Consider the following 25,390-nt stretch of genomic DNA (forward strand, 5'->3'; position numbering starts at 1 on the left):
AACGAAATATTGCGCGAGTGCATGGTGACGTCAGGACGCATGGCCGACTTCATCGTGCATCAAATTACGCTCGGGCGTGCGCCCACAAGCTGAAGGTAAAACTTTGGCCACTGAGTATTTCCAGCATTTTCTGACTTTGTTCCTGAAACTAAGTTTTGTTGTGTCAGGGGCTGATTCCTTTGAACCCTCTCCTTGAAATTGGTGGGTACCAGCAGCAGTGATTAAAAGCTAAAATCTCTCTGGAACAGGGCCCAAGAAGAGTAGGTTCATAAGGGCAAAAATAGTTCTTAACTACCATTAACTGTTACATGACAATCATCTACTTGAAACATTCAACGTGTTAGGGAAAAGATAAAATCAATTACTAAGAACTAAACACTGGATTTTACTACATATTCATATAAATCTTTACAGTTTATGGTGTGCATCGTGTGATTCTGGAAAGTGAGCCAAATGCATGTGAAATCTTTTAAAATGCAAATAGATCTCAAAGTGATTCTTTCATTGTATATAAACTTACAAAATAAATAGTAAAGCCCATCTGTGCAAAATGTGAATGAACCTTTTAATAAAAGATTTGAATACATAGCAAAGGAGTGTTATATGTAAAGGTTTCCATTGGTGACAATTGTTTAGACTTAGTTTTAAATACAAAATATTGCATGTTGCTCAGATACACTATGGGCAGGATTTTATGCGTCGGCAAGTGGGGGCGGGGCCCATCGCCAACGCGAAAAATACGCGTGGTGACGTCGGGGGGAATTCCCAACGTCACCGCGCCCCATTTAAATTTTCAGGAAGGTGGGGCCACAGCAAAATCAGCTGCGCGTCCACCGACCTGTCAATGGCCAATTGAGGCCATTGACAGAGGCAATTAAGTAATCAAAGGACCTGCCCATCCAACCTTAAGGTTGGCGGAGAGGCCAGGAGCCCCGGCGTGAATTAGAAAAAGCATGAAACCTCATCCACGGGCGGGATGAGGCTTCATGTAGCTTTTAAAAAATTTTAATAAAGTTTTTGTGAAAATTATGGACATGTCACATGAGGGGACATGTTAGGGAAATTTTATTTCTCTAATTTTAGGTTTTTGACATTTACAGCCGGTCTCCCTGAGGCTGCACTTAGCCTCAGAGAGATGAGCGCGCTCTTTTGTGCGCACGCGCGAAAAAGCGCACTCTCGATTTTGGGATGTTTGTTGTGGGTTTACTATCGACTGAAGATTTTAGGCTTGCGCCTCCTCAAACAACCATGAAGTCAGGCAACAATTTAGCCCCAGATTTGTTTCATAATCATTTGGCAGCTGGCCAGTAGGAGGCATACACATCTAAACAGCCCACACAATTTTGCCCCCCCTGTGGGATGACATTTAGAAGTCCTCCTGGTATCTCTATTAAAGAAGTGGCCAAAGTCTACCTGGTTTGGTCAACCAACATGATGCACTTGACCCTTAATAGCATATGAAGTGACTTAGCAAGAAGTTTAGTTATAAACACAATCACTGAGGGATGGGCAGCAAATCTGGTCTCAGCTGTGTTGTCCACACTCCAAGAGCAAATAAAAAGATTTTAGGGGGTACCTGTTTACATGCAACAGTAACTGCAGCATTTGGGTTTCTGATTTTGTGCCCTTCATCCAAAATTACGTACTGCCAGTTGTAGTGTGCAATGGACTCTTGCATAATTCGGACGTAGGAATAAGAGGTGATCAGAATACCGTCACATGCTGCAATTTCTTGAATAAGCCTCTCCTGCAAGATCAAAATACATTGTGTTGTAATTGCATCAAGAGATTCGTACACATAATTCTGTTCTGTATGCACAGAGTGATCACAAAAATCATTATAAAGTGTACCAAGACTTCCATCAGCAGATGTAATACTCAAATCATCTCTCGCGATTTCAAATTAAGTGCTTGTAAAATATGTAACCTCTCCCAGTTTTTGCAATTAATAAGGGACGTCTGCAATTAGCCTAACTCGATGAACACAGTTCTGCTATCATTAAAAGACATTTTGTGAAAGTGCTGCTGTTGTTATTGATGCTCTGGAGACCTATCCCTCCTAGAGGGCAAATAGTGGACTGTTAGAAAACAACAGCCATAAATCACACTGTCAGGTACCAAAACAGGACTTAAACGCAGGCACATGAAGCCCATTCACAGCAAACAGAGCATAGGAGGTTCACAGTCATGAATTGCTGAACCTGTAATTAATTTAAACTTCCTTCAAGCAAAATTTTAAATAAACAATGTCTTGTGCTGACAAGGGGAAAAAAACATGAGCGAGGAAGCTCCATGTCAAAGTAAAAAGGAAACTGGTCTTTGTCAAACCTCTTAATAATGTACGCAACAAATAAAGCAATCCTTTTGTTTCTTTTTCTGTGCTGGTAAACCCTCTAAAGCCTGAGACAGTGTTTTCCATCATAACGGAAAATGCAAAAGGAGTTTTATTTTAACGATTACTTAAAAAGATATAAGTAGCATACTACTTTCAGTTCATTACCTCATTCCAGTTATTTATCATTAAAATCAATCACACAGGCAGATGATAGCTGATCCATATGTACACATATACACGGACACAGTTAGATCGGAAAACCAGTGAACGTTTCATGGCAGAAGCAATTGTTTTCCAAGAATCATTATTTACAGAACTTATATTTCTTCAGCTAAGCTCATATGACTATAAGCTAGTTGAATTGTACGTGGCATCTATGGTTAAGCCATTGTTGACACTAACCATATGACTTTAATGTAAAATAATGCATAGCTGGGAATGAACACCAGGCAGTAATCTGATCGATGTGTTCAGAAGACATATTAACCATCACCTGAATAGAGAAGCATTAAAAAAATGTTTGGAAAATAGTGACGGGACCAATTCCGGGTCTCAGGGGACAAAGCTGTGAAGAAAGCCTCAAATGACCAAGCATTTTTCTCTGAGTAAAAGACGACAACCGGAAGAGGCGATGCAGGTTTTCAAAAGAATACTAGTTATGGGGGGTGTGGAAGAAAAATTATCTTGAATAACGAGCATAGGGCTACTCGTCAGAAGTCCAAAATTTGCAGGTTTTTGACAAAAGGTCTTCAGCCTGAAACGTTAACTTTGTCTCTCTCTTCACAAATGTAGCCTGACCTGCTGAGCATTTCCAGCATTTTCCATTTAATCAACAAATTTCCAGAATCCGCAGTATTTTGCTTTTGTAAATACACTCATAACCCAACTAACATCAGTATGTCTGGAGTCAGGATAAGATTATGCATTGCATCAATATGAATCAAACTCTATCACTTCGTACAAAACAATTACTGTTAACATTCTTATCACAATTGGGCAATGATTTTCCTATGCTCACGGACACCTCAAAGCGTTTTGTTGTTGTCCTGAGGTAAACACTATCGTGATCCTCACCTCCCAAAGCACCCACCTTTCTGCTGGTAAAGGAACCTGTCTCATGAAGAACTGCCACTCTGAAAGGGGGCCACCACGTGTGGAATTCTTTCACCCACTGGTGCATCACTGTTGCTGGGCAAACAATAATCACAGGTCCCAAGCCCTCATATCTTAAATTTAAAAGAAAAAAAAACACAAGTCACCAGCTTTAGTAAGTTCATATTTCATTAATTCAACATGACAACTTTTCAAAAATCAATTGACACAGGTCTTGTTTTCTTGATGGTCACATGCAACTGTAAATATCACTAGGTTCTGATGCAGGCAAAGGTCGCTACTCAGCAAAACACCCTGGGGTTCTCCAGGGCACAGCAACGCAAAACCAACAGATTGCAGAACAAAAACAACGAGGTGCAAGTCTGCGGGGGCAGTGAAGTACATCTGCATAATGCAGTTTTTCTAAGCACTGACTGACAGCATCCAAAGATATTCATTACTGTGTAAAAGCTGTGGACACTGTGTGCTGCCAAAGCAGATTTTATGCAAGATTTAATAAACTAAGCTAACAATTTATATAGGCGATATAAAATTCTGTTTACAAAAACTATCGATATTGAGGCATAAGTGAGTTTGCAAACAAACCCCTACTGTGAGGGTAACCTTATGCAACTTATCGACCCATGGCATCACATGTTTCTCTTCTGTAAAGTGAAGTTTAAATGTTTTGCCTTTCATTAAATGTGTTACATGTTTAATTTCTCTTGCCCTTCAGCTCCTACATCTCGTAAAAATTCCCTTTGATGGTCCTACTAAAAGAATTAAAGGAATATTGTAATTGAAATGTCATTAAAAATTCACGAGTCCCTCCTACAACAGCAATACAACTGATGAAATATTAATTGAGCTACATAGACTGACAGTCTGCAGAGGGGCACTTGCCTGTAATTTGAGCCTCGTGTCCTTATCTTGCTGTAGCTCAGGCCTGCCAAGAAGGCAATTATCTGAATGGTCTTGCCCAGTCCCATTTCATCTCCCAAAATTCCCCCTGCTTGCTGGCAGTGCAATTCCCACAGCCACCTCACACCTGTCTGCTGATACCTGGGAGCAGCAAAGTGAGAGTTGTTTTTTTTTTAAACAAAACATAATGGAAAGCATTCACAAATGAATCATTAACTGTTGTACAATCTTGAATTCAATTCAAAACCAGAGACAATAAGCACGCTTCAAAGCCTTAAACATTACCAATATTTAAATCATATTGCAATTTTGGTGCAGTGAGTGAAAGCAAATAGTTTTTAAAAAAAATCTTGAAAATGCAATTAATTTGACAAAATACATTATACAGCACTTTTTGTTCCGTATACTATCGATTTAATAATTTATTTTTTGTCAATATTTCAAAGTAAGCAATGAATCCTATAATGTTCTGCGAGCAATTATTTCTTACAAACTATACATTGCTTAATAGATTTTAAAAGCCGGCACTGAATTTTTCAACCAAATTACTAAATGCTGCATGATCCATTTCTATTCCACTCAGAAATGGTTATTAATTGTTTTAGCAGTCAATAAAATGGGCAAGGAAAATACAGAAGTGTGCAATACTCTTTCCCACAGCGACACAAAGTGATAGCATTGAAAACTGTCCAACTGAAAACTGAAATTTATGCATCAGTTTACCTCGCCGCATGACAAATGCCAATAAGTAAGCAAATGGATATTCAAACTAATTAACTCAAATAAAATTCAGGCTCTGGCTCTATAACTTCTACTATGCAAATGTGTAGTCCGCATGTTCTAATAATTTGTTTTGCAGCACCTAACACTTTCCAAACGAGCTTTTGTGGCACATTGGGTAGCGTCCCTACCTCTAGTCTCTACCAGAAGCACCAGGTTCAAGTCCCACTCCAAGACATGGCCATGGAAGATGCATTCATGCTTGGCCAAACAGGTTGCTTATCCCCTGTAAATCCTTCCAAAACACCTGATGGCAGGAGGTAAGAGTGGGAGAGTTTCCTGGTCAGCCATGCTGCAGAAAGCAATGGCAAATCATTGCAATACTTTGCCAAGCATAATCATGGACCAATCCATGGTCGCCAATGCCCTCTTCGGGTATGGTACCTAAAAGGGGAGGAGGCACATATTCCCATGTTAGCCCGGCGGCACTGGTTACTTTTACACTAGCTGGTGCTTCTTAGCCAGAGGTAGAGAAAGAACCCACCATGTGAAGAGGCATTTCCAGTTCTGGAAAGATGCACCACCAGCTCCAAGCCTCACCTCGCCACCATCAACCAACTGCACCCACCCATCATCCCCCTCCTGGCAACTCGATTTATAATGTGAGAGTCATCCTTTTGTGTCTTTACATACTTGTATAACTTTCTCCAAAAGAAGCCTGGCACCTTGAATCCTTCATCAAACTCTGCGTCGCTTTCATCAGATGCAGCACCTTCACCGTTAGCTCGTCGTTCTTCCTTTTCCAGAAGCCGGTTCCTTTTCCATCTCCTATGTGGTGACCAGTTAGGTTATGTTAACACACAGAAATAAGGTGGAATTTAACAGTATAGCGATGCCACTTTCAGTTCACGGCATGTCACGTGCTGCTGATAAGGTCACATCCCAAACAAAAGCAGCAAGGCAACTTAAAAATAACGATACCATCCTTCATTCCCGTTAGGCTGGGGGAAACCAGCTAACCATGTTCCATAGATAGCTTTGTTTTACTGACCAATATTTACCCCTGAACCAACATCACAAACAAATGGTTTGGCCATTATCGCACTGCTCTTTGTGGGAGATTGCTGTGCATAAATTGGCTGCCAGGTTTCTAAAACAGTGAATGCAAGAGGCTCACATCCAGATCAGTGTTAACTTGATCCTTTCACACATCTTTTACGCAACTATAAACTGTGTCCACCATCAAAAAATGGATCATTGTTAAGCAGTTCTACACAGTTTCAACTGAGGTTTAGAAGACGCTTCCATTGCTAGCTGCAGACCTTATTTCAACGTTCATAGTGTCCTAGCATTAAAGATGATCTATTCTAAAGTTACTGCCCCATTAATAGGCTGCATAAAAAAATCAACAGTGCTATTTTAACAAGCTTGTAATATTTACTAAGGACTTAGGGATTCCCTCAGAGTATTGCATCAGGAAATGTTCTAAACATCTATAAACAGGAAATGATGAAAGACAAAGTACTACACACGCTGGCATTTAAGAAACCTCAGCGCATCAGCAAGTTGGGTTTCTATTGCCTTGCAAAGGCTTGAATGGCAATTTACAGACAACACTGAACAAAAGTGTTGTGTACCTGGATATCCCAAAATCTGCATGGTTTTCCTGGAGCAGATTCTGTTGCTCCCTGCTGGGGCTGGTGACCCAAAATGATTTCTCAGTGTTGGAGCTGAAAGATGCATTCCTATCAAATGCATATTTTATTTTAAGTTCACCTACATTGTGCTTTGCTGGCTGCGATGGAAGGCAAACAGCACGTTTACACTGAATTAATCCTTAACCTTCCTGCCTTACTTTCTCATTTTCATTAAAAGTTACTGTTTGAGAGTGACACTATGGATTGTGGAGAAAGTCCAAGATCTTATTTGCATTGCACAATAATCATAAGTAATGCACTTTCTAATTGTTTTAGTGAAGTAATATACTATGATCAAAACTTATGAAAATTCAATAGTACAGAAATCAATTATGATGGATGAAAAATGGCACAGGAAAGACTTACGTGGTAGTATCATAGGGACACAATGAATGTAGAGATAAATACACCAGGATAAAAAAACTGACAGTCAGGCAGAGTGATTGACAGGTAAAAGGCAAGAGTAAGCACAAAAGGAACAAAGCTACAGTGGGGAAACATATAGCTCATGGCATCTTCAAACTCACTAGGGCAGTGCTAATAAAAATAAAATCCACTGAACACAAAGCCACACTAAATTTTCACAAGTGCAAGAAACAATCAAGTATAGCAGCAACCATATAGACTGACTTTTTAATAGGTACCCACCATAAACAGCTGGATTCAGATTTATAGGATGCAACACAAAGTTCAAAGTAAGACAATGTGAAAAACTAAGAACAGCAATCTTAATCCACCTAACCTGTGGAATGACTGCTATATAAATTTATAAAGGGATACCAAGTGCTGGTACCTCAAGAGAAGTCGCAAAATCAAATTCGAAGGATTCTGAAATTGTTTAGCCCTGGATAGATAAAATCGATAGATGGACGAATGATGGACATAGAATTGTTATCTAATCACGGTTCTACTGAACTTGATCTGAATTTTATTCCTGTTTAGGCCTTGACAATTCTGCTTACTCTTACCCATAAAAATATATTTCCAAACACTAGTTGTCTGAATTTTACTAGCCTCCAGCTACAATCTCTATCAGCCAGGTTAGGCTGTTCCAATCAAAGAGAATGCTTTAAGTTACCACAGGCTTGGTGCAAAGGCTAAACAATGTTTAGTTGCAGGTCATTTAAACAGCTCTGAACTGCAGAGAGTTTGATTCCCCTCATATCAAGTTACGTTTGTAATATGGAAATGAGGGATTGGGTTTCTGTCACCTTTCCGTCTCTGGTTTGTTAGGTGGGCATCAGGGGAAAGCAGCAGCATTCTCAATATGTAAATCAACTAGTTATGGTTGATGCTGTAAATTTAATTTACAAACAAAAGTAAGTAGTAAAGAAAAATCACGAATTACAGAAACCTGTGTCTAACACAGAATATGATAGAAAACAGGTGGCCAATCTGTCAGCAGCTAGAGGCAGAAGACACACTAGTGTTTTGAGAAAATGATGGACAGAACCTTTATCAAACTGTTGGAAGTAACGAGGGGAAAAGGCAGGTGAAGGTCATAAACACAGTGATACTAATAGTCTGTAAACTCGTAAAGAGGAAGAAAGAGATGGAAAATGATGAGTGATAGACAAAGGCCCTCAGTCAGGCTATGATATGCATTAGAACGAAAGAAAATAGAACAGTCCTAAAATGGGATGGGGCCTAGTGAAATGAGAATGGGAGAAAACAGCAGAAGAACGATAGAGGTTTAGAGGTGCTAATGGAAGAAAATGCTGGAAAAGAACAGCCTGAGAGAAAAACAGATCTGAAACGGGTCTCCGTAGACAGAAAGGGAGCCATGCTTGAAAGAGCGCTTTCATGAGAGGGTGGTAAGGACAGATTTAAAACCAAGTAACAATGGAGTTTTCTGACTACTGTTGAAAGGAAGTGATGAAAATAAAGTCCCTGGACATGTTCTTGATGAAGATTGGAAAAGGGCACCTGCTTTGGATTTTAAATGGCATTTCAGGCTCCAGTAATATTGTTCATCTGGTCATAAAGGGTACCAGTAAATCTGTCAACCTTCAATTAGTCAACTAACAGTTGACCTTTACACTTGATTTTATAGTACATTGGCAAGAATAAGACTTTGCAAGGGTGGATCATAATAATTTCATAAAATTAGTGTGGCCTTCTTGTGTTTTGGGAGAATGCTTAATTCTTAACCTGATTTAATTCCTGGTGATGATAAAAATGTCCCAGCAAGCCAGTTAATTGTATCAAACTACTACAAAATCATAAGAATAAATAAAACTAAGCAGACCACCAGATGTCAATGTAGGCACTGGACAAGACAAAAGCACATGCAGAATTAGTCACACCTCTAGCCAAGCTGTTTCAGTATAACAGCCCAAAATTGCCTAGGTATGACCTGCCCTACTCTCAATCATCAGCCATGGCGATGGAAGGTGTTTACAGTGTTCTCAATAAGCACTTACTCACCAATATCCTGTTCATCGGTGCTCGGTTTGGATCCCAACAGGACAACTCAGCTTCAGACCTCATTAAAGCCTTGGTTTAAACATGGACAGAGGAACTGAATTAAAGAGGAGATGTGAGAGTGAATGCCTTTGACATCAAGGCGCCCTAGCAAAATTGAAGTCAATGAGAATAAGGGGGAAAATTCTCCATTGTCTGAAGTTATACACAGCACAAAAGGAAGATGGTTGTGGTCGCTAGAGGCCAATCATCTCAGCTCCAGGACATTCCTGCCACACAAGTGCCAGGCAATGACCATCTCCAACAAGACAAAATCTAACCATTGCCCCATGACATTCAATGGCATTACCATCACTGAATTCCTCACTAACAACAACCTGGGGGTTACTATTGACCAGAAAATAAACTGGAATAGCCATATAAATGCTGTGGTTACAACAGCAGGTCAGAGACTAGGACTTCTGCGGTGAATAACTCACCTCCTGACTCCCCAAAGTCACCCCCCACCCCAAACCAATCACCATACTTGGAAACATATCTATGTTCCTTCACTGTTGCTGGGTCAAAAACCTGGAACTCCCTCCCTGACAGCACTGTGGGTGCGCCTACACCACATGGGCTGCAGTGGTTCAGGAAGGTAGCTTGCCACCACCTTCTCAAGGGCAATTAGTGACGGGCAATAAATGCTGGCCTAGCCTGCGAAACCCACATTCCGTGAATGAATATAAACAAAAAGATCACTGTAGGCTTTTCCTCAGGGAAGAATTCTCGGCCCAACCATCTTCAGCTGTTTTATTAAGGACTTTTATTCCATCATAAGGGCCGAAGTGAGGATGTTCATCTATGATTGCACAGCATTCAGTTCCATTCATTACTCCTCAGATAATAAAACAGTCTGACCCTACATGTAGCAAGACCTGAAGTACATTCAGGCTTGGACTGATAAGTGGCAAGTAACATTTGCGCCAATCAAGTTCCAGGCAATGACCATCTCTAAGAGAGAATCTAACCATCTTCCTTTGACTTTCAACAACATTACCATCCCCAAATTCCCCATCATTAACATTCTGAGAGTTATCATTGACCAGTAACTTAATTAGGACCAGGCATATAACTGCCACAGTTACAGGATCAGGTGAGAGGCTGGTAATTCTACACCAAAGCCCATCCACCATGTACAAGGCACAAATCAGGAGCATGTTGGAATACTCTCCACTTACCTGGATGAGTGCAGCTCAAACAATAATCAAGAAGCTCGACATCATCCAGGACAAAGCAGCCCACACCTCCCAACACTCTAAACATTCATTCTCTCCACCAATGGCACGCCATGGCTACAGTGTCTAACGCTTACAAGATGCACTGCAGCAAGTTGCCAAGGGTTCTTTGGCAGCACCTCCCAAACCCATGACCGCGACTACCTAGGACAATAGCAGCAGGCATATGGGAACACCTGCAAGTAGCCCTTCAAGTCACACACCATCCTGACTTGGAAATAAATCGTTGTTCACTCATTGGTACAGGGTCAAAATCCTGGCATTGCCCTCCTCACAGCACTCTGGGAGGCCTTACAGCACATGGACCGCAGTGGTTCATGAAGGCAGCTCAACACCAGTTTCTCCAGAGCAATTAAGCATGGTTAATAACTGCTTGCCCACATTACATGAACATATCAATAAGTACAAATCCCAACCTTGCATAATTGTCACGAATGAGAGACAATTAGATGCACGTGGAGCATGTGATGATTGAGGGTATTGTGAAAATGCCAATAAATGGAGTCAATCTATCAAAAACAACGGATTTGTTGAACCTAATGGTGTCTTTCAGTTCTTTAGTGTCTTTATACAGTGAATGCCTCACCCATCCTCAGGATTGTAGGCTTGCTGTGTTGGGAAGGAGAAGCAAAGTTGGCAAGGAGCAATCCTGTACTCAAGGTATAACATCTACATTCTGCTGTGAAGCTGTTCACAATTGATCTCTGGTGGTACACCCTTAGCTGAAGAAAGTAAAAGAGCTGCAAGCCACAGCAATGAGAAGCTGAACATAAATCGTAGGAAATAAATTTGACACTCAGAATTTTTTTCTAAATATAATTGCACTCTACAATACTTGGTTACTGATCGTAATGAAGAAGCAAACAGAGCTTGTATCCTTTTTACACAAACACTTTCACAGTCCTGGAAGACCAATAAGGGTAGACTTCAGAGCAGTGAAGGCAGTTTCATTTGCATTTTCTGTTCCTTTTAGAGTATAATATTCTAACATTCATAAGTAGAAACTGCTCCACTATAAAAGGATAATAAGAACTGGAATTTGATTTCTTAAGTGTTATATTTGCTGGTTCCATACTGTGTTTTTAATATTGCTAGTGTGTATAAGCAATATCTCATCCATTTAAAACAACACAGCATTCTCAGCTGACTTATCTAATTCAGTATATTAGGTTATTCAATGCAATTGGTGCGCCATCTTACTTTTATGGCATAACTGAGTGGGTTTAATTGATGTGTCTTAACTGTCATAATACATGCATTTATTGGTGGTGGTATCATCTCGCAAATTAAGGTTGATAAAGCTAATTATACATCTGAGTAAGAAATTAAAGGTGCGCATAGAGAGTTTAAGAGAGCTTCCCTTGTCCAATTCCCAGTTCGGCCATTTCAACAAACATGCACCCTCACCAGTTTTAAGCTTTCGCAAACACTTTCTGCATAATTAGTTTGAGGTAAAAAAAAAAAAATTCAAATAAAGGGAATGTACTCTATTAGAAAAAATCAGAATGCTGAAAACATGAATTGAATTAGTCACACGGGAAAAGTGCAGAAGCTTGAGAAACCCAAAACCCATACCTGGCATTTTACATAACTAAAGGTTTTTTTCATTGGTAGAACAAAGGGGGCAACTAGTTTCCTGTGATAAAAACTCAGTGTTCTAACACTTTCAAGGGAGCAGAGAACCTTTGAATGCTGTTTCAAACTGTTCTTACAACTAAGTAATAATCTGCTTTTTGCTTGAATCAGTTCTTTCCCCATTTGAGTAGTAAAAGTTTAAGCCACTTCTAAAGGAGAACGCGGTAATATGGACACACATTAATGGAATATATATATATAAATATTATAATATGCCATATAAGTACAGTACATGTACATCAATACCATATTATGTATATTAACGGTGCTGCTCTTTGCTCCTGTTAGTATATGGGGACATCACATTTTTTTGCAGACAAATCATTGATTAGGCAGTAACAGCAAATGTGATTTGGAGTGTCAATCAGTATAACCATACCACATTCACCAAGCTAAATCTGGCCCTCATGCTTTTTGCGAGTCCTGTCCACAAAAAGCAAGACAAATCCAAGCCAGCCAATTACCACCCCATCTGTCTACTCTCGATCATCAGCAAAGGGATCGTTGACAGTGCTATTAAGTGGAACTTACTCAGCAATAACCTGTGCACTGACGCTTAGCTTGAGTTCTGCCAGGGTCACTCAGCTCCTGACCTCATTCCGGCCTTGGTCCAAACATGGACAAAAGAGCTGATGGGTTAAGAGGTGAGAGTGACTGCCCTTGACATCAAGGCAGCATTTGACCGAGTGTGGCATAAAGGAGCCTTAGCAAAACTGGAAACATGGGAGTCAGGGGAAAACTCTCTGCTGGTTGGAGTCATATCCAGCACAAAGGAAGATGGTTGTGGTTGTTGGAGGTCAATCATATCAGTCTCAGGACATCATTGCAGGAGTTCCTCAGGGTAGTGTCCTAGGCCCAACCATCTTCAGCTGCTTCATTAATGACCTTCCCTCCATCATAAAGTCAGAAGTTGGGATGTTCGCTGATGATTGCACAATGTTCAGCACCATTCGTGACTCCTTAGACATTGAAGCAGTCCATACCCATATATGCAGCAAGATCTGGACAATATTCAAACTTGGGCTGATAAGTGGCATTTAACATTCATGTCACACAAGTGCCAGGCAATGACCATCACCAACAAGAGGGAATCGTACAATCTCCCCTTAACATTAATGGCATTATCATTGCTGAATCCTCCACTAAACCAAAAACTGGACCAGCCATATAAATAGTGTGGCTACAACAGCAGTTAAGAGGCTGGGAATTCTGTGGGGATTAACTTACCTCCTGACTCCCCATAGCCTGTCTGCTATCTACAAAGGCACAAGTCAGGAGTGTGAGGGAGTACTTTCCACTTGCCTGGATGAGTGCCGCTCCATCAACACTCAAGAAGCTCGACACCACCCCAGACAAAACATGCTGCTTGATTGGCGCCCTACCACCTTAATCGTTCACTCCCTCCGCCACCAAGGCATAGTGGCAGCAGTGTGTACCATCTACAAGATGTATTGCAGCAACCTCACCAAGGTCCTTCGACAGCACCTTCCAAACCTGCGCCCTCTACCACCTAGAAAGACAAGGGCAGCAGGTGCATGGGAACACCACCACATGCAAGTTCCCCTCCAAGCCACACGCCATCCTGACTTTGAACTATATCGCTGCTCCTTCACTGTCGCTGGGTCAAAATCCTGGAACTCCCTCCCTAACAGCACTGTGCATGTACCTACACCACATGGACTGCAGCAGATCAAGAAGGTAACGCACCACCACCTTCTCAAAGGCAGTTAGGGATGGGCAATAAATGCTGGCCTAGCCAGCGATGCCCACATCCCATGAAAGGAATATTTTAAAAAATGCATTTATTTGATAACAAAATCCATCTCTGCATCAAATGTTGCACAAGAATAACCCTGAATTTAATAATTCATGGAAATGGAACAAACAACACATGGCCAAAATTAACTTTCTTCTGCACTTTTAATTCAATGCACGTCACCATCCATTGTAACACTATTACTTAAAAAAAATTGTTTACAAGTTTGTGGTAGAGCTTCCCTGAGTTCATTCAGTCGAACCTGTTTCTGTGCTGATCTAGGTCCAGCTGCAATGAAAGATATGATGGGGTCATACCTAGCGGTATACAGTGCTCTGAGAAAACGGGCACAAACTTCTGCTTAAAAAGCAAAGCTTCTCTTTGTTAAATAACATGGCAGAAGAGACACCTGCTTTAAATGAGAAGTTTCAGTGGAAACGAGAATGCAACTTCCACAATAATACGGATTTAAAGAAAAGGTTGAAAACTGCACAGAATCATAATTTATAATCACTTGCAGCTATTTTTACACAAATAATAATCATTCATTATGATAATTACTGCTATGAACTATCATTTATTTATAACTAACGTACGCAGTACTCAGGAAGGCTGCTGGTCGTGCTGTGTGTGCTCTGCCACTAGAAGCCACTGCTGCATAAGACTGAATTCCTTTCTCAATCTGCAGTCTGTCTCCAACAGATGTCACCCAGATTTGACTTTTTCCTTGTTTGAAAAAAATACAGCCCCTATAGCTGTCATGCTACTTGTAATCTAAAGAGGCAGCTGAACCGGGCAGAAATCCAAATGGCATATCAACGATGATCAGAAATATGATGCTACATATTGTAATTACACAACCATTCATATACTTCAAAAATGACTATTTCAAACAACTGGTCGAAACCTTAAATCACATTGCAGGACTTTAGGACAAAGCGTCTTGGGAGTTGTCAGATTTCCAACTTAGAGAGGACAGTCTCTTAAGGATTTGGATTGCTGATTGTTTATTTAACACATCATTTCTGTTTCTTGCATACTATTGCCACGATAGCACTGTTTTCCTCTGAGTGCCTGACAGAGTCTTTACAATGTGCTGATATTTACAGGTGGTCTTCCACACAGAGAAGTTTGCAAGCCATTTATTTCGGACTCCAAGTCACAAGCCATGAGTTAATTTATATGTAATTAGGTTCATGGAAGATCAAAAACTTTTTTCTCTCTCTCAGCCACTGAAGGCAGCATCTTTTATTTAAAGTAGATGCCAATGTTTATTTAATGTTCATTCTTTGCAAGAAGTTTATTTAAAATTTGAAATTTAGTCTTACAAATAATAATCGGGATTCAGTCTACAGCTCTTAAGTTTAAAACAAAATCAGTAAAAATATACAGAATTTATAGGATAGTTATAATACAGTAGAAAATAGTTTTAATTCAAAGTTGCTTAATTCAAATTGTCAATTTAGTTGAAATTCTGCAAAAAAACCACCTTGTGCTGTTTTACTCAAATTATTTAATTTGAACAACTGGGTAATTTGGAATTTTTTCAGCAAAAAGAACCTCTGAATTACCAACGGCTGACTGTAATTGCTACATCATCAAAAGTATTTTTGCAAAATTACTTGAAAAGTTAAAACTGAAACCCATTTCTTATCTATTATTCCCTGTTTTTGTGTGCTTTTAACAGGATAAACAGCGTCTTAATTAGAGTACATAAAAGACAAAGCAAAGTGACAGTTAAAACAGTGCATTTTATTCAGACTGACAGTATTTGCTTCCAATGTAGCTCCACTTTCTAAATTACATTAGATTCCATTTAGTTTGGTTTAGCCTATTTGCTGAGCTGTGAAAGTTGCTTTACATTAGGGACACCGATGAGCCTGCCTCATCCTTTCACAGTGATATTTCACAGCAGTAGCAAAATATGCCATCTTTTGCAGCTCTTATTTTAATACACTGTCACAAACTTCAGGGGGACTGGACATTATACTTTTGTCAAGTGTTGCAAAATTGAAGTGCTTGTATCGCAGCACTCATTGGCTTATAAAAATCTCAGGTAGTTGTGCCTGCTGTCAACAGCCTTGCCATAAGGTTTGAATCAGAATGAGTAGCTATTCAAGCCTCTAGCGCCTGCTGCGAACAGGATGGACTTTTAACTGAACATTAAAAAAAAATCCAAATCTATATTTGTAAAATACCTGAAAAGTTTGAGCAAGAGGAAGTTGGATGTTTTACGCTGCTTCTATGCAGTGGCAACATGAGTGGTGTTCTCCACTAACAGAATGCTGCCACGAGCCAAAAAGACGTTCTGCCTACCACACAAATAAGTAATGTGGCATATGAATTTCAGTGTCGGAGTACGTAGGCCATACAACCCAACAACTAGTGGATCGTATCAAACAGCACGTCCCTTTGGCTGTGCACAATAGGCGGAGTACTGACTGCACTCAATCAATCCATACTTTCAAAACTCAGATCGTAACAGCTAACGTTAGGTGTGATTCTGCGTTTGGGCACTTGCTGAATAATCCCAAGTATGTTAAGAATTACACAAAAAACTAACTTATCATCAGTCGGACTTGCAACGTAGCTAGCTGACTTATGCTTGCTCGAAGCTACATATATTCATATGCAAGGAGTTGTCCTCTGCAGGCTAAAGGGACATGCCCAGACATTGAATCTTTTTTGAATGAACAAAAGCATGGGGGAACAATAGCTCCCTGGTGCAGTCCATGGCAAGATCTTCAGAGCCAACTTGCCAACCAATCAGCACCCCTTTTCGCATGCAGTATAAATTGTTGCTCCTTTTGAGATTTGGCATTCTTGTGTCTGTCCTAATGAGTGCAAGACGGAAAAGTTTCAGCTCTTTTTCTTTGGCAATACTCAAGTTCTGTACTACCAAGCAACTATATCTATACTTCTAATATGTTAAAAATCTTATGCTTGAGTGCACCACCATACATCCTCAGTTCCTATTGTCATTTTATTTGCCACTCTTTTGTGTTAACTTTTATTATAAATTCCTAATCCCTATAATAGAAACTGCCTATGTAAACTTGTCAAACTGTAATTATACCTTCCCACCAATAGTCATGCTGCAGCACCACAGTGTTGCACTTCCCAACTTCTCAGTGCGTACTGCAAAGCTATGCTCATACATCCTACTTCCTAAATCATCACGGGGAGGATTTACCCCTCGTCTGGCGGGCGGGCCTCAGAGCGACCGTGAAACGGTCCACCGGTCCCGCAATCTGGCCCCAGCCACAATTTCACACTGGCTGGCCAATTAACGGCCAGCTCGCATGAAACGCGTGCTGGGAGCCTCAGCGCTGCTAGAGTGGGGGCAGGGGGAGTGCAAGCGCTGAAGTTTGCGCATGTGCGCAGGGGGTGCGCTCACTGAGAGCTTCCTGAAGGCACAGAGCTGCCTCAGGGAGCTGAAGATTTTTGAAAACAAAATCAGAGGTGTTAAAAATCCGGGAAAATGCCTGCACAGCGGGCTCACACACCATTACGTGGTGATTATTAAAATCCTGCCCAAACATTCTTATACTTTTAAATTAATTATGGAAATTTAATTAATTACGGAATCCTCGCTCCGCCTGTGGATGAGGTACCACAAAAAATGCAAAGGCCGCCTGGCCTGTTCGCTCGCCCGCCAACCGAATGGTTGAGCGGGTAGCAAAAAATGCAAATTAATTAATTAATTGCTTATGAGCCTTAATAGGCCTCTTAATCGTCGGTGGGCGTGCTGCCACCTCTCACGCACGCCCACCAGCTGAAAGATCGTGGGAATGCGTGATAGCGTCAGAATGCTCGCCCGATGTCATTGCGCACTATGTCACTCCCAATCAGGTTGGGCACGCACATGCCTGCAGGATGAAAAATTCTGCCCCATGTGTTATCTAGAAATAATACTATATAATTTCATACACGGGTAGGGTGTCTCAAAACCGGCAATGATTCTTTGGCCCGTTCACAGTTCAATGTTAATGTCAAATTATTATTTAAACGTACTTGTATAAAATGTACTGATTAAAGTGCATGTCGAACAGTTTCTAGTTATAGCTGCCATTCCTGCAGCAGCTGTGGAAAACTCTAAGTTCAGTCAAAGGATGAAATTAAAGTTCTAAAGTCAAGATTCTGAGTGAATGTAATGGAAACTTATAATGGATAACCAGTCACAGCACTGAAATTGAACAAACACTTTCTCCATCTGGAGGGGAAAGAGTACTACTTTTGGGTTTCCTGAAATGGGAATATTCAGGTTTCACGTTCTGAAAGAAATACCCTGTTTACGCGAAAGGAAGTTTTCTATTATTCACTTTTGAATTGAATGAACACGGAAAAACTTCTTATACTTGTATAGATGCACCAAGTTGCTTCAATTGTAGGAATGGATTCTTGATTCAAGCACTTATCATAGACTCGGTTTTATTAATGCCCACAAATTTTAATGGGTTCTACGCAAAAGGAGAGAAGCTAGTGGTGTGGCACACAATATAATGGTGCAATTAAAGTCATAGAAAAGGTTGACATCAGCGATTAAACGGCACAATTTTGAATCACATTTGGGAGCCTTTGATCAGATCTGACTTTCTAATCCCCAAGTACTTCCCTGCAGCGTCTCATGTGAAAACTTTGTACGGAAAGTGCTGAAATGCTCCTCCTTGCAATTTCTTCCACTAAGGATGTTGAACTAGCACAAAAGGTTCGACTTTCATTTTCAGACCAAATAGCCTATTGGAAAATATGTTTATTTTCATTTATTCAGTTATGTATCTTGTTGGCTGGAAGGTACGCTTGAAATGTGGCTGATCCCTACCGGTCTATTGTTGATTGCATAATGGCAACACACAGCAGATAAAACCATGTTATTGGGATCAGGCTTTAACGTAACATGAATTTTAAGGCTCTTTTGATAGACATTACTTAAACAAAATGCCAATTTTAACACAAAAAAATTGCTGAATTATTAGTTTCATTTGCATTTTGTAGAATTTTCTGTGTGCAACTGGCCACTTCATTTGCTTAGTTAACAGCAATTGTATCCAGAGTAATCCATTGGTTGTGAAGTTTTCTGAGCTTTCTTGATAATGAGGTTACATATAACTGCAATTTCTTTCTAATAGATTTTTGTCACTTACTGATGTGCAAAGATAGGTTTTATGAGATTAGAAAATGATCAGTGCTCGAAACCATTCAAAAATAGGCTCATGCTTAATGGAATTGTGTTGTAAAAGGTGGGTAACTGTTTGTAACACTAACATTTCCTGTGTTGGAGTGGGAATTAAGAACTGGCATTGTGATGAGAAGGAGTTGTAAAACTCTGATGAGAATAAAGCATAAGTTTATGAATTTAATCAAAACCCAAGCTTTTAACCATTTCCCCATTGTCGGTATTGATCATATGATACTGATCAAACTCCTGTGTTGTACACAGAGAGTTTACAACAGGCCCAGACCGGGCATGAGGAAAAGCCCCGTGGTAGAAAGTGATATCATGTCACAAATTACTCACATCAATCCTACATTCATCTTTCATTTGTTTCAACCTGAGTCTCATGTCCTCCTCTCACTATTTAAATGATATTCGGGTTCATTACACTTAAATCGCTTAAGTATCTTACACATCTCTATAAAAATCACCTCACAAATCCTTCCTTTGCACGCTGTAAAACCTAGGTTTTTCTAGACTCTCCTTATAACTTTATCCTGTGCCACGTGGAATCTACCTAGGAATCCTGTTCAACAAAAGACTGGTGACACTCTAGACAGCAGAGTTAACTAGGGGCATACACTGTGTCTCAGATTACTAGTGGGACAGAAGATATAGGTACTGAGTGATGAAAGATATGCTGGGATGCATGTAACATAACAGTGGCAACATGGAAAAGGGCAAATTTATTTTTATAACAGACTAATAATCTCTGTGATGCTTTAAAGAGACAAAATACTGCGGGGTGTGAGAGAAAATATATTTGTTCAGGGGTAAAAAAAAATCTAACATTTGAGGAGAAGTTTCACAAATTGTGAGCAGAATCACAGCTGGCACAAAACGTTTAGTGCTTTTTGGAAATGTCAGGATAAATATCCGGGATCAGGAAATATTCTGATACATGTTCAACTCAATTATGGCTACAACCACATAACGTTCGCAAAACGATTCCATTCTGGCTAGCAGACTGCCTGCCCCACAAAACTCAAAGAATGGAACATGCGAGAAATAATAAACCTTTTTTGTTTTTGGAATTGTGATGTTTCTGCCTACCAGGCACCATTTGGCTCAAGCTGTACCATCAATTGAGTGAGTTCAAGTTATTTTGGCCTGAAGAAATTGGAGGCGCTACATAGTTTGTCAATTCAATTTTTACCGCGTTGTACATCAACAGGAAATGAGAAACTTATTGGCAGTGGAAGTCACATAAAAACGTAGTGATAAATGACTGAGCAGCTTAAATTGACCAAAGAAATACAGAAATGCTAACAGATACCGTAGGCTTTATTTATAATCTGTATTTGGCATTGAGGGGAGTTTTTTTAGATTGAAATCACTCCCCCTAATTCGCTTCTCTTTAATGTATTAACACATTTCTCAAGTCTTCAATCACTTTAGCCATTAAATAAAGAAAAGACTTGCATTTATATAGTTTTTCAGGATCATTGGACGTCTCAAAGCACTTTATAGCCAATGAAGTGCTTTCTTTTGTAGTGTGGTCACTGTTGTAATGTATGAAATGCAGCAATCAATATAAGAACAGCAAACTCCCAGAAACAGCAATGTGACAATGATCAGATTATCTGTTTTTGTGGTGTTGATTGAGCAAAAAATATTGGTCAAGGCATCAGGGAGAACTCCCCTGCAGTTCTTCGAAACAGTGGCATGGGATTTTTTGCATCCACCCAAGCAGGAAGATAGCACCTTGGTGGCACTTCTGACAGTTCAGCACTCCATCAGCACTGGAGTGGCAGCTTTGATTTTTGTGCTCAGGTCCTGGGGCGGGACTTGAACCCTGAACTTTGTGACTCAGAGGCCAGAGTGTGACAAACTAAGGCACGGCTAACACAACAACGATTAAATCAATATTTAATTCTGAGATGTATTAACTGGAGTAGACCCCATATTGTAAAATTAAATTCATTTACCTTAATCTTTTCCTGTATAGCTCTTCATTTCCATCATCCTTGTGTGCTTTTATCTTGCATCTTGATTCATCCTCCCCTGAGCTTGATGAGAAAGCTTCAGTCGAGTAGTTCGGTTTTCGTTGTTTTTTTGGTGCTTTCTTAAACCTGCCGTTATCCAAAAATTCAACGTCACTATCACTGTTTTCATCTGGGTAAAGCAACTCCTCATCGGGCACGAAGAGGGACTCTTCACTGTCTGAGCCTTTGTCTTCTCGCCCTCTCGCTCGTTCTTGCAGGGAGATCTTCTCTGCTGGAACTCTTGCTTTAAATTTAATCTCAAGAGTTTTGTGCTGCAGTTTCTGCAAATGCTTTTTCAGTTTTCGGTCCGTTCTTGATACACTGCCATTTTTCTTGTGGCTAACTTTTAGATTTTGAGTTTTGTTATCTGAGGTCTCAGCTTTGGCCTGGCCTGCTGCTTTTCTCTTCTTAGCTCCTTTAGTAAAAGATTTTCTCCGTATTGCAGACATCTTTGCCTGATCAGCCAGGTACTTCTCAAAGTCTGACGCCTCATTCAGCATGATCTTGCGAGGCTCCTTTTTCGTTTCTTTCTGTGGTATTTTGGTGCCAAAAGGTGTCATCTGTCCTGTACGGATTAAATGCTCCCATTCTGTTTCCTGCACTGGCATCAACATACTTCCCAACGATGAAGGACCTGGTTCTGGCAAGGACACCAACAGGATGCCATCAAATCTAACAACAATTTACCTGCTTATGTCATAAATATTTCCTGTATAGTGCACACAGGAATGTGATTTTATAACATGAAAAAGTATCAACTACAATAGCAAGTACTGTGCATTAGGGATACTCTCAACTGTTTACAGATGTACAACTGTTCACCTTTCTTGTAGGAATTTCATCCATAAATGTGGATGTATATAATACGAAATCTTCAGAGTGCATTCCCCCATTTCAATCTATCACACCCACTTCCAATTAGCAGCTCATTAATACATTACATTTTTGTTTTATTGTGAGATGTTAGAGTTGGAAATGAAGCATTTTTTGTGCTTTGAATAGAGCACAGGAACAATGCACCAATGAACAAGTGTTAGTTAAAGGCTCCTCTCTCTCTTCAGGTACCATGCCCTAAGAGGGCATTGGCGACCATGGACTTTCATGTGTTCGTCCATGGGTATGCTTGACAAGGTACTGCTGTGGTTTGTGATCCCACAAGATCAGTGGTTAGACCATAATTATACATAACTTACATGGATGATTTGCACCTACGAATAAGTAAGTAGCTCAATATCAAAATTCGCCAAACAGTGAGCTAAAGCTAACACTGAGGAAGAATATTACATATATATAAAAGCAAAGAACTGCGGATGCTGCAAATCCAAAACAAAAACAGAAACAGAAATACCTGGAAAAACTCAGCAGGTCTGGCAGCATCGGCGGAGAAGAGCACAGTTGACGTTTCGAGTCCTCATGACCCTTCAACAGAACTAAGTAAAAATAGGAAAGGGGTGAAATATAAACTGGTTTAAGGGGGGAGTGGTTGTTGGGACAAGAAGCCAGTAATAGGTGGAGATAACCAAAAGATGTCACAGACAAAAGGAAAAGATGTGTTGAAGGTGGTGATATTATCTAAAGGAATGTGCTAATTAAGAGTAGAAAGCAGGACAAACAAGGTACAGATAGACCTAGTGGGGGTGGGATGGGGGAGAAGGAATACTAAAAAGGCCAAAAGGTAGAGATAAACAATGGGTGGAAATACATTTAAAAATAATGGAAATAGGTGGGAAAAGAAAAATCTATATAAATTATTGGAAAAAACAAAAAGGAGGGGGAAGAAACGGAAAGGGGGTGGGGATGGAGGAGAGAGTTCATGATCTAAAATTGTTGAACTCAATATCCAGTCCGAAAAGCTGTAAAGTGCCTAGTCGGAAGATGAGGTGCTGTTCCTCCAGATTGCGTTGAGCTTCACTGAAACAATGCAGCAAGCCAAGGACAGACATGTGGGCATGAGAGCAGGGTGGAGTATAATATTACATCATCCAAGAAGGTATTTGAAAACTTGCAAACTGTGCAGTTGAGTGTCAAATGAACCTTAACATTAATAAAGTGAGGTGATGCACATTGGTAGGAAAACAGAAAGATAATCTACACTTTAGAGAATGAGAAATCTGAATGAAGTAAAGAAGCAAAGGGATCATGGATATAATCTTTAGAATGATTGACCTAAACAGAGTTGGTGTATTTGGTGACCGCTTTCGTGCCTTCGGAGATGGCGTGTTTGGCCAGTTCCCCTGGCAGCATGAGGCAGAAGGCGCTCTGGAGCTCCCTGGCCGAGATGGTGTAGCACTTTGTTGTAGTGAATTGAGGTGTGAGGCCTCGGAGGCGATGCGCTCGAAAATGTTGACAACGAAGGAATTCTTAACATTCATGGCCTTGGATGAGATCCTGGTGGAAGGGCGGACCAGGGTCAGCACCCTGTACACGTTAAGTGGAATAGCTCTGCTTGCGAGATTTCCTCCGCTTCTTGGACGGTTTCTTGGTGACTTTAGCCAGCGACTGCTTCGACGCCTTGTGGGATGCACCGCCCTTAGCCACAGCCACCACCTGAGGCATTCCACTCGACTTGGACCAATGTGAACTAATCTTTTAAAAACAGCACTGCAGCTCAGCAAAGCATTGCATTCTCCATGGAACGCCTCTACTAATCAGAGTCCACTTGCCAACTAGCCAGCACTCTCTTCTCATGCAGTATAAATTGTTGTTCCCTTTACAATTTGGTATTCTTGCGAATTTTCCTGATGAGTGTAAGACGAAAAGCTTCGACAGCATGTCTCTTTTTCCAGCAATACTCAAGTTCTCTACTACCAAATGACTACTTGCATTTAATAATGTTAACAAGGCACTGGGCTTCATTTCTAGGGTTCAGAATTCAATAATGGAGAAGTTATGTTATATAGTTGCATAGTTTCCTGATCAGGTCACACTTAGGGTACAATGCACAGTTCTGGTCTCCAAACGTAAACAATGATACTGAAACACTGGAGAAAGTACAGGAAAATAGATTGACAAGGGATTGTACCAGAGCTGAGAGATTATGGCAAATTGAACAGGTTGTGATTTTTTTTCTTTAGAAAAGAAAAGACTTAGAGGAAATCTGATAGAAGTCTTTAAAATAATGAACAGGTTGGATAGGGTAGATGTGGAACGCTCCACTTGTAGCAGAATCCAAAACAAGGGACCATAAATACAAATAGAGACCGATAAATCCAATAGGGAAATAAGGGGAAATTTCTTTACTCAGGAAGTGGTTTGATGGAGGAACCCCCTGCCACAGGAAGTGGTGGAGGTAATTAGCTTAGATGCTGTCAAAGGGAAACTAGATGATGACATGAGAATAACGAGAATAAAAAGGATTTGCTGAAAGGTTGAGACAGAGTAAACGAAATAGGAGGAGAAGTGAGTGAGGTATAAACACCAGGCCAGACCTGTTGGGCCTGTTCCTGTAGATTCTGTGTAAAACTGCACTGAGCTCACTATCCAGACATTAGTTGTGTGATGTTGCTATTTTTAACAAGTTTTTTTAGCATAATTAGTGGCATGTTTCAATATCTGCTTTATTAATTTTTGCATTTTTGAGATTAATTGCTGATATTAGGAAGACAAAGCCAAATTTCAAAATAAACAAGCAAGTTCAAGACATCTTAGCCACAATGGAACTAAAAGATTCTACCCCTGTACATAAGACGTCATTTCCATGTCTATATAATTGTGGATGTTCCAAGAATTTTAGACAATGCCAACCAGGGTGCTTATTAAGTTCAAAGTGGTAAGCAATCAACACTGCTCATTAAAATAAATCTAAAATCACAAGGAGATGTTGTCAGTTACAGTGCAGCCCCCAGGCAATTGCAAAAGGTTAAATGTCATATCTGCACTGGGTTTAAACATCAGCTTCACAACTTATTGATCTATTTAAAAAAAAAAACCAGCAGGCCCGATCAAAATTTGCCAGGTGCAAAACTCTATAACAGCGCGATTAAATTTGAGCATCGAGACCAGTCCTTCACTTTACCTTCATCGCAAGACTCGAATTCAGCTTCAAGCTTCTGAATGTCGGCACCACTGAGCACTGCCTGGAGGCGTTTCTGTTTGGCCCTTATCTTTTTCAACTGCTTCTCCTTACGAACAGGAATAAAAGAAAAGTAAACCACCAGCGAGGATAATATTCACAAACACCCACAAAAACAAGGCTTTTTCTTGGTCAGCTGAAACCACAATACTAAATACACTAAGAATATATGGTGATCGGGCAAGCCCTGTATCAATACATTGCTTGTTTAGATGTCCTGACCATAGGCAAGGTACGTTGTTTTCTCTCTACTTAGACTGC

The 25,390-nt window shown here is 40.3% G+C and overlaps 1 protein-coding gene across 2 annotated transcripts in view; it reads right to left on the reverse strand.

Annotated features, from left to right (window-relative positions):
* ercc6 (excision repair cross-complementation group 6) overlaps positions 1-25,390 on the reverse strand; it is a 50,764-nt gene that overhangs the window by 20,345 nt on the left and 5,029 nt on the right. For both annotated transcript variants that reach the window (XM_078530739.1, XM_078530738.1), the window contains 6 exons: positions 25,073-25,178; positions 21,001-21,697; positions 5,762-5,896; positions 4,331-4,489; positions 3,426-3,561; positions 1,577-1,747 (listed from right to left, as the gene is read on the reverse strand). In XM_078530739.1, coding sequence (XP_078386865.1) covers positions 1,577-1,747; positions 3,426-3,561; positions 4,331-4,489; positions 5,762-5,896; positions 21,001-21,697; positions 25,073-25,178 — 1,404 coding nt within the window. The remainder of the gene's footprint in view (positions 1-1,576; positions 1,748-3,425; positions 3,562-4,330; positions 4,490-5,761; positions 5,897-21,000; positions 21,698-25,072; positions 25,179-25,390) is intronic.

The sequence above is a fragment of the Cetorhinus maximus genome, chromosome 27 (assembly GCF_964194155.1).
Source record: "Cetorhinus maximus chromosome 27, sCetMax3.hap1.1, whole genome shotgun sequence".
Taxonomy (NCBI): domain Eukaryota; kingdom Metazoa; phylum Chordata; class Chondrichthyes; order Lamniformes; family Cetorhinidae; genus Cetorhinus; species Cetorhinus maximus.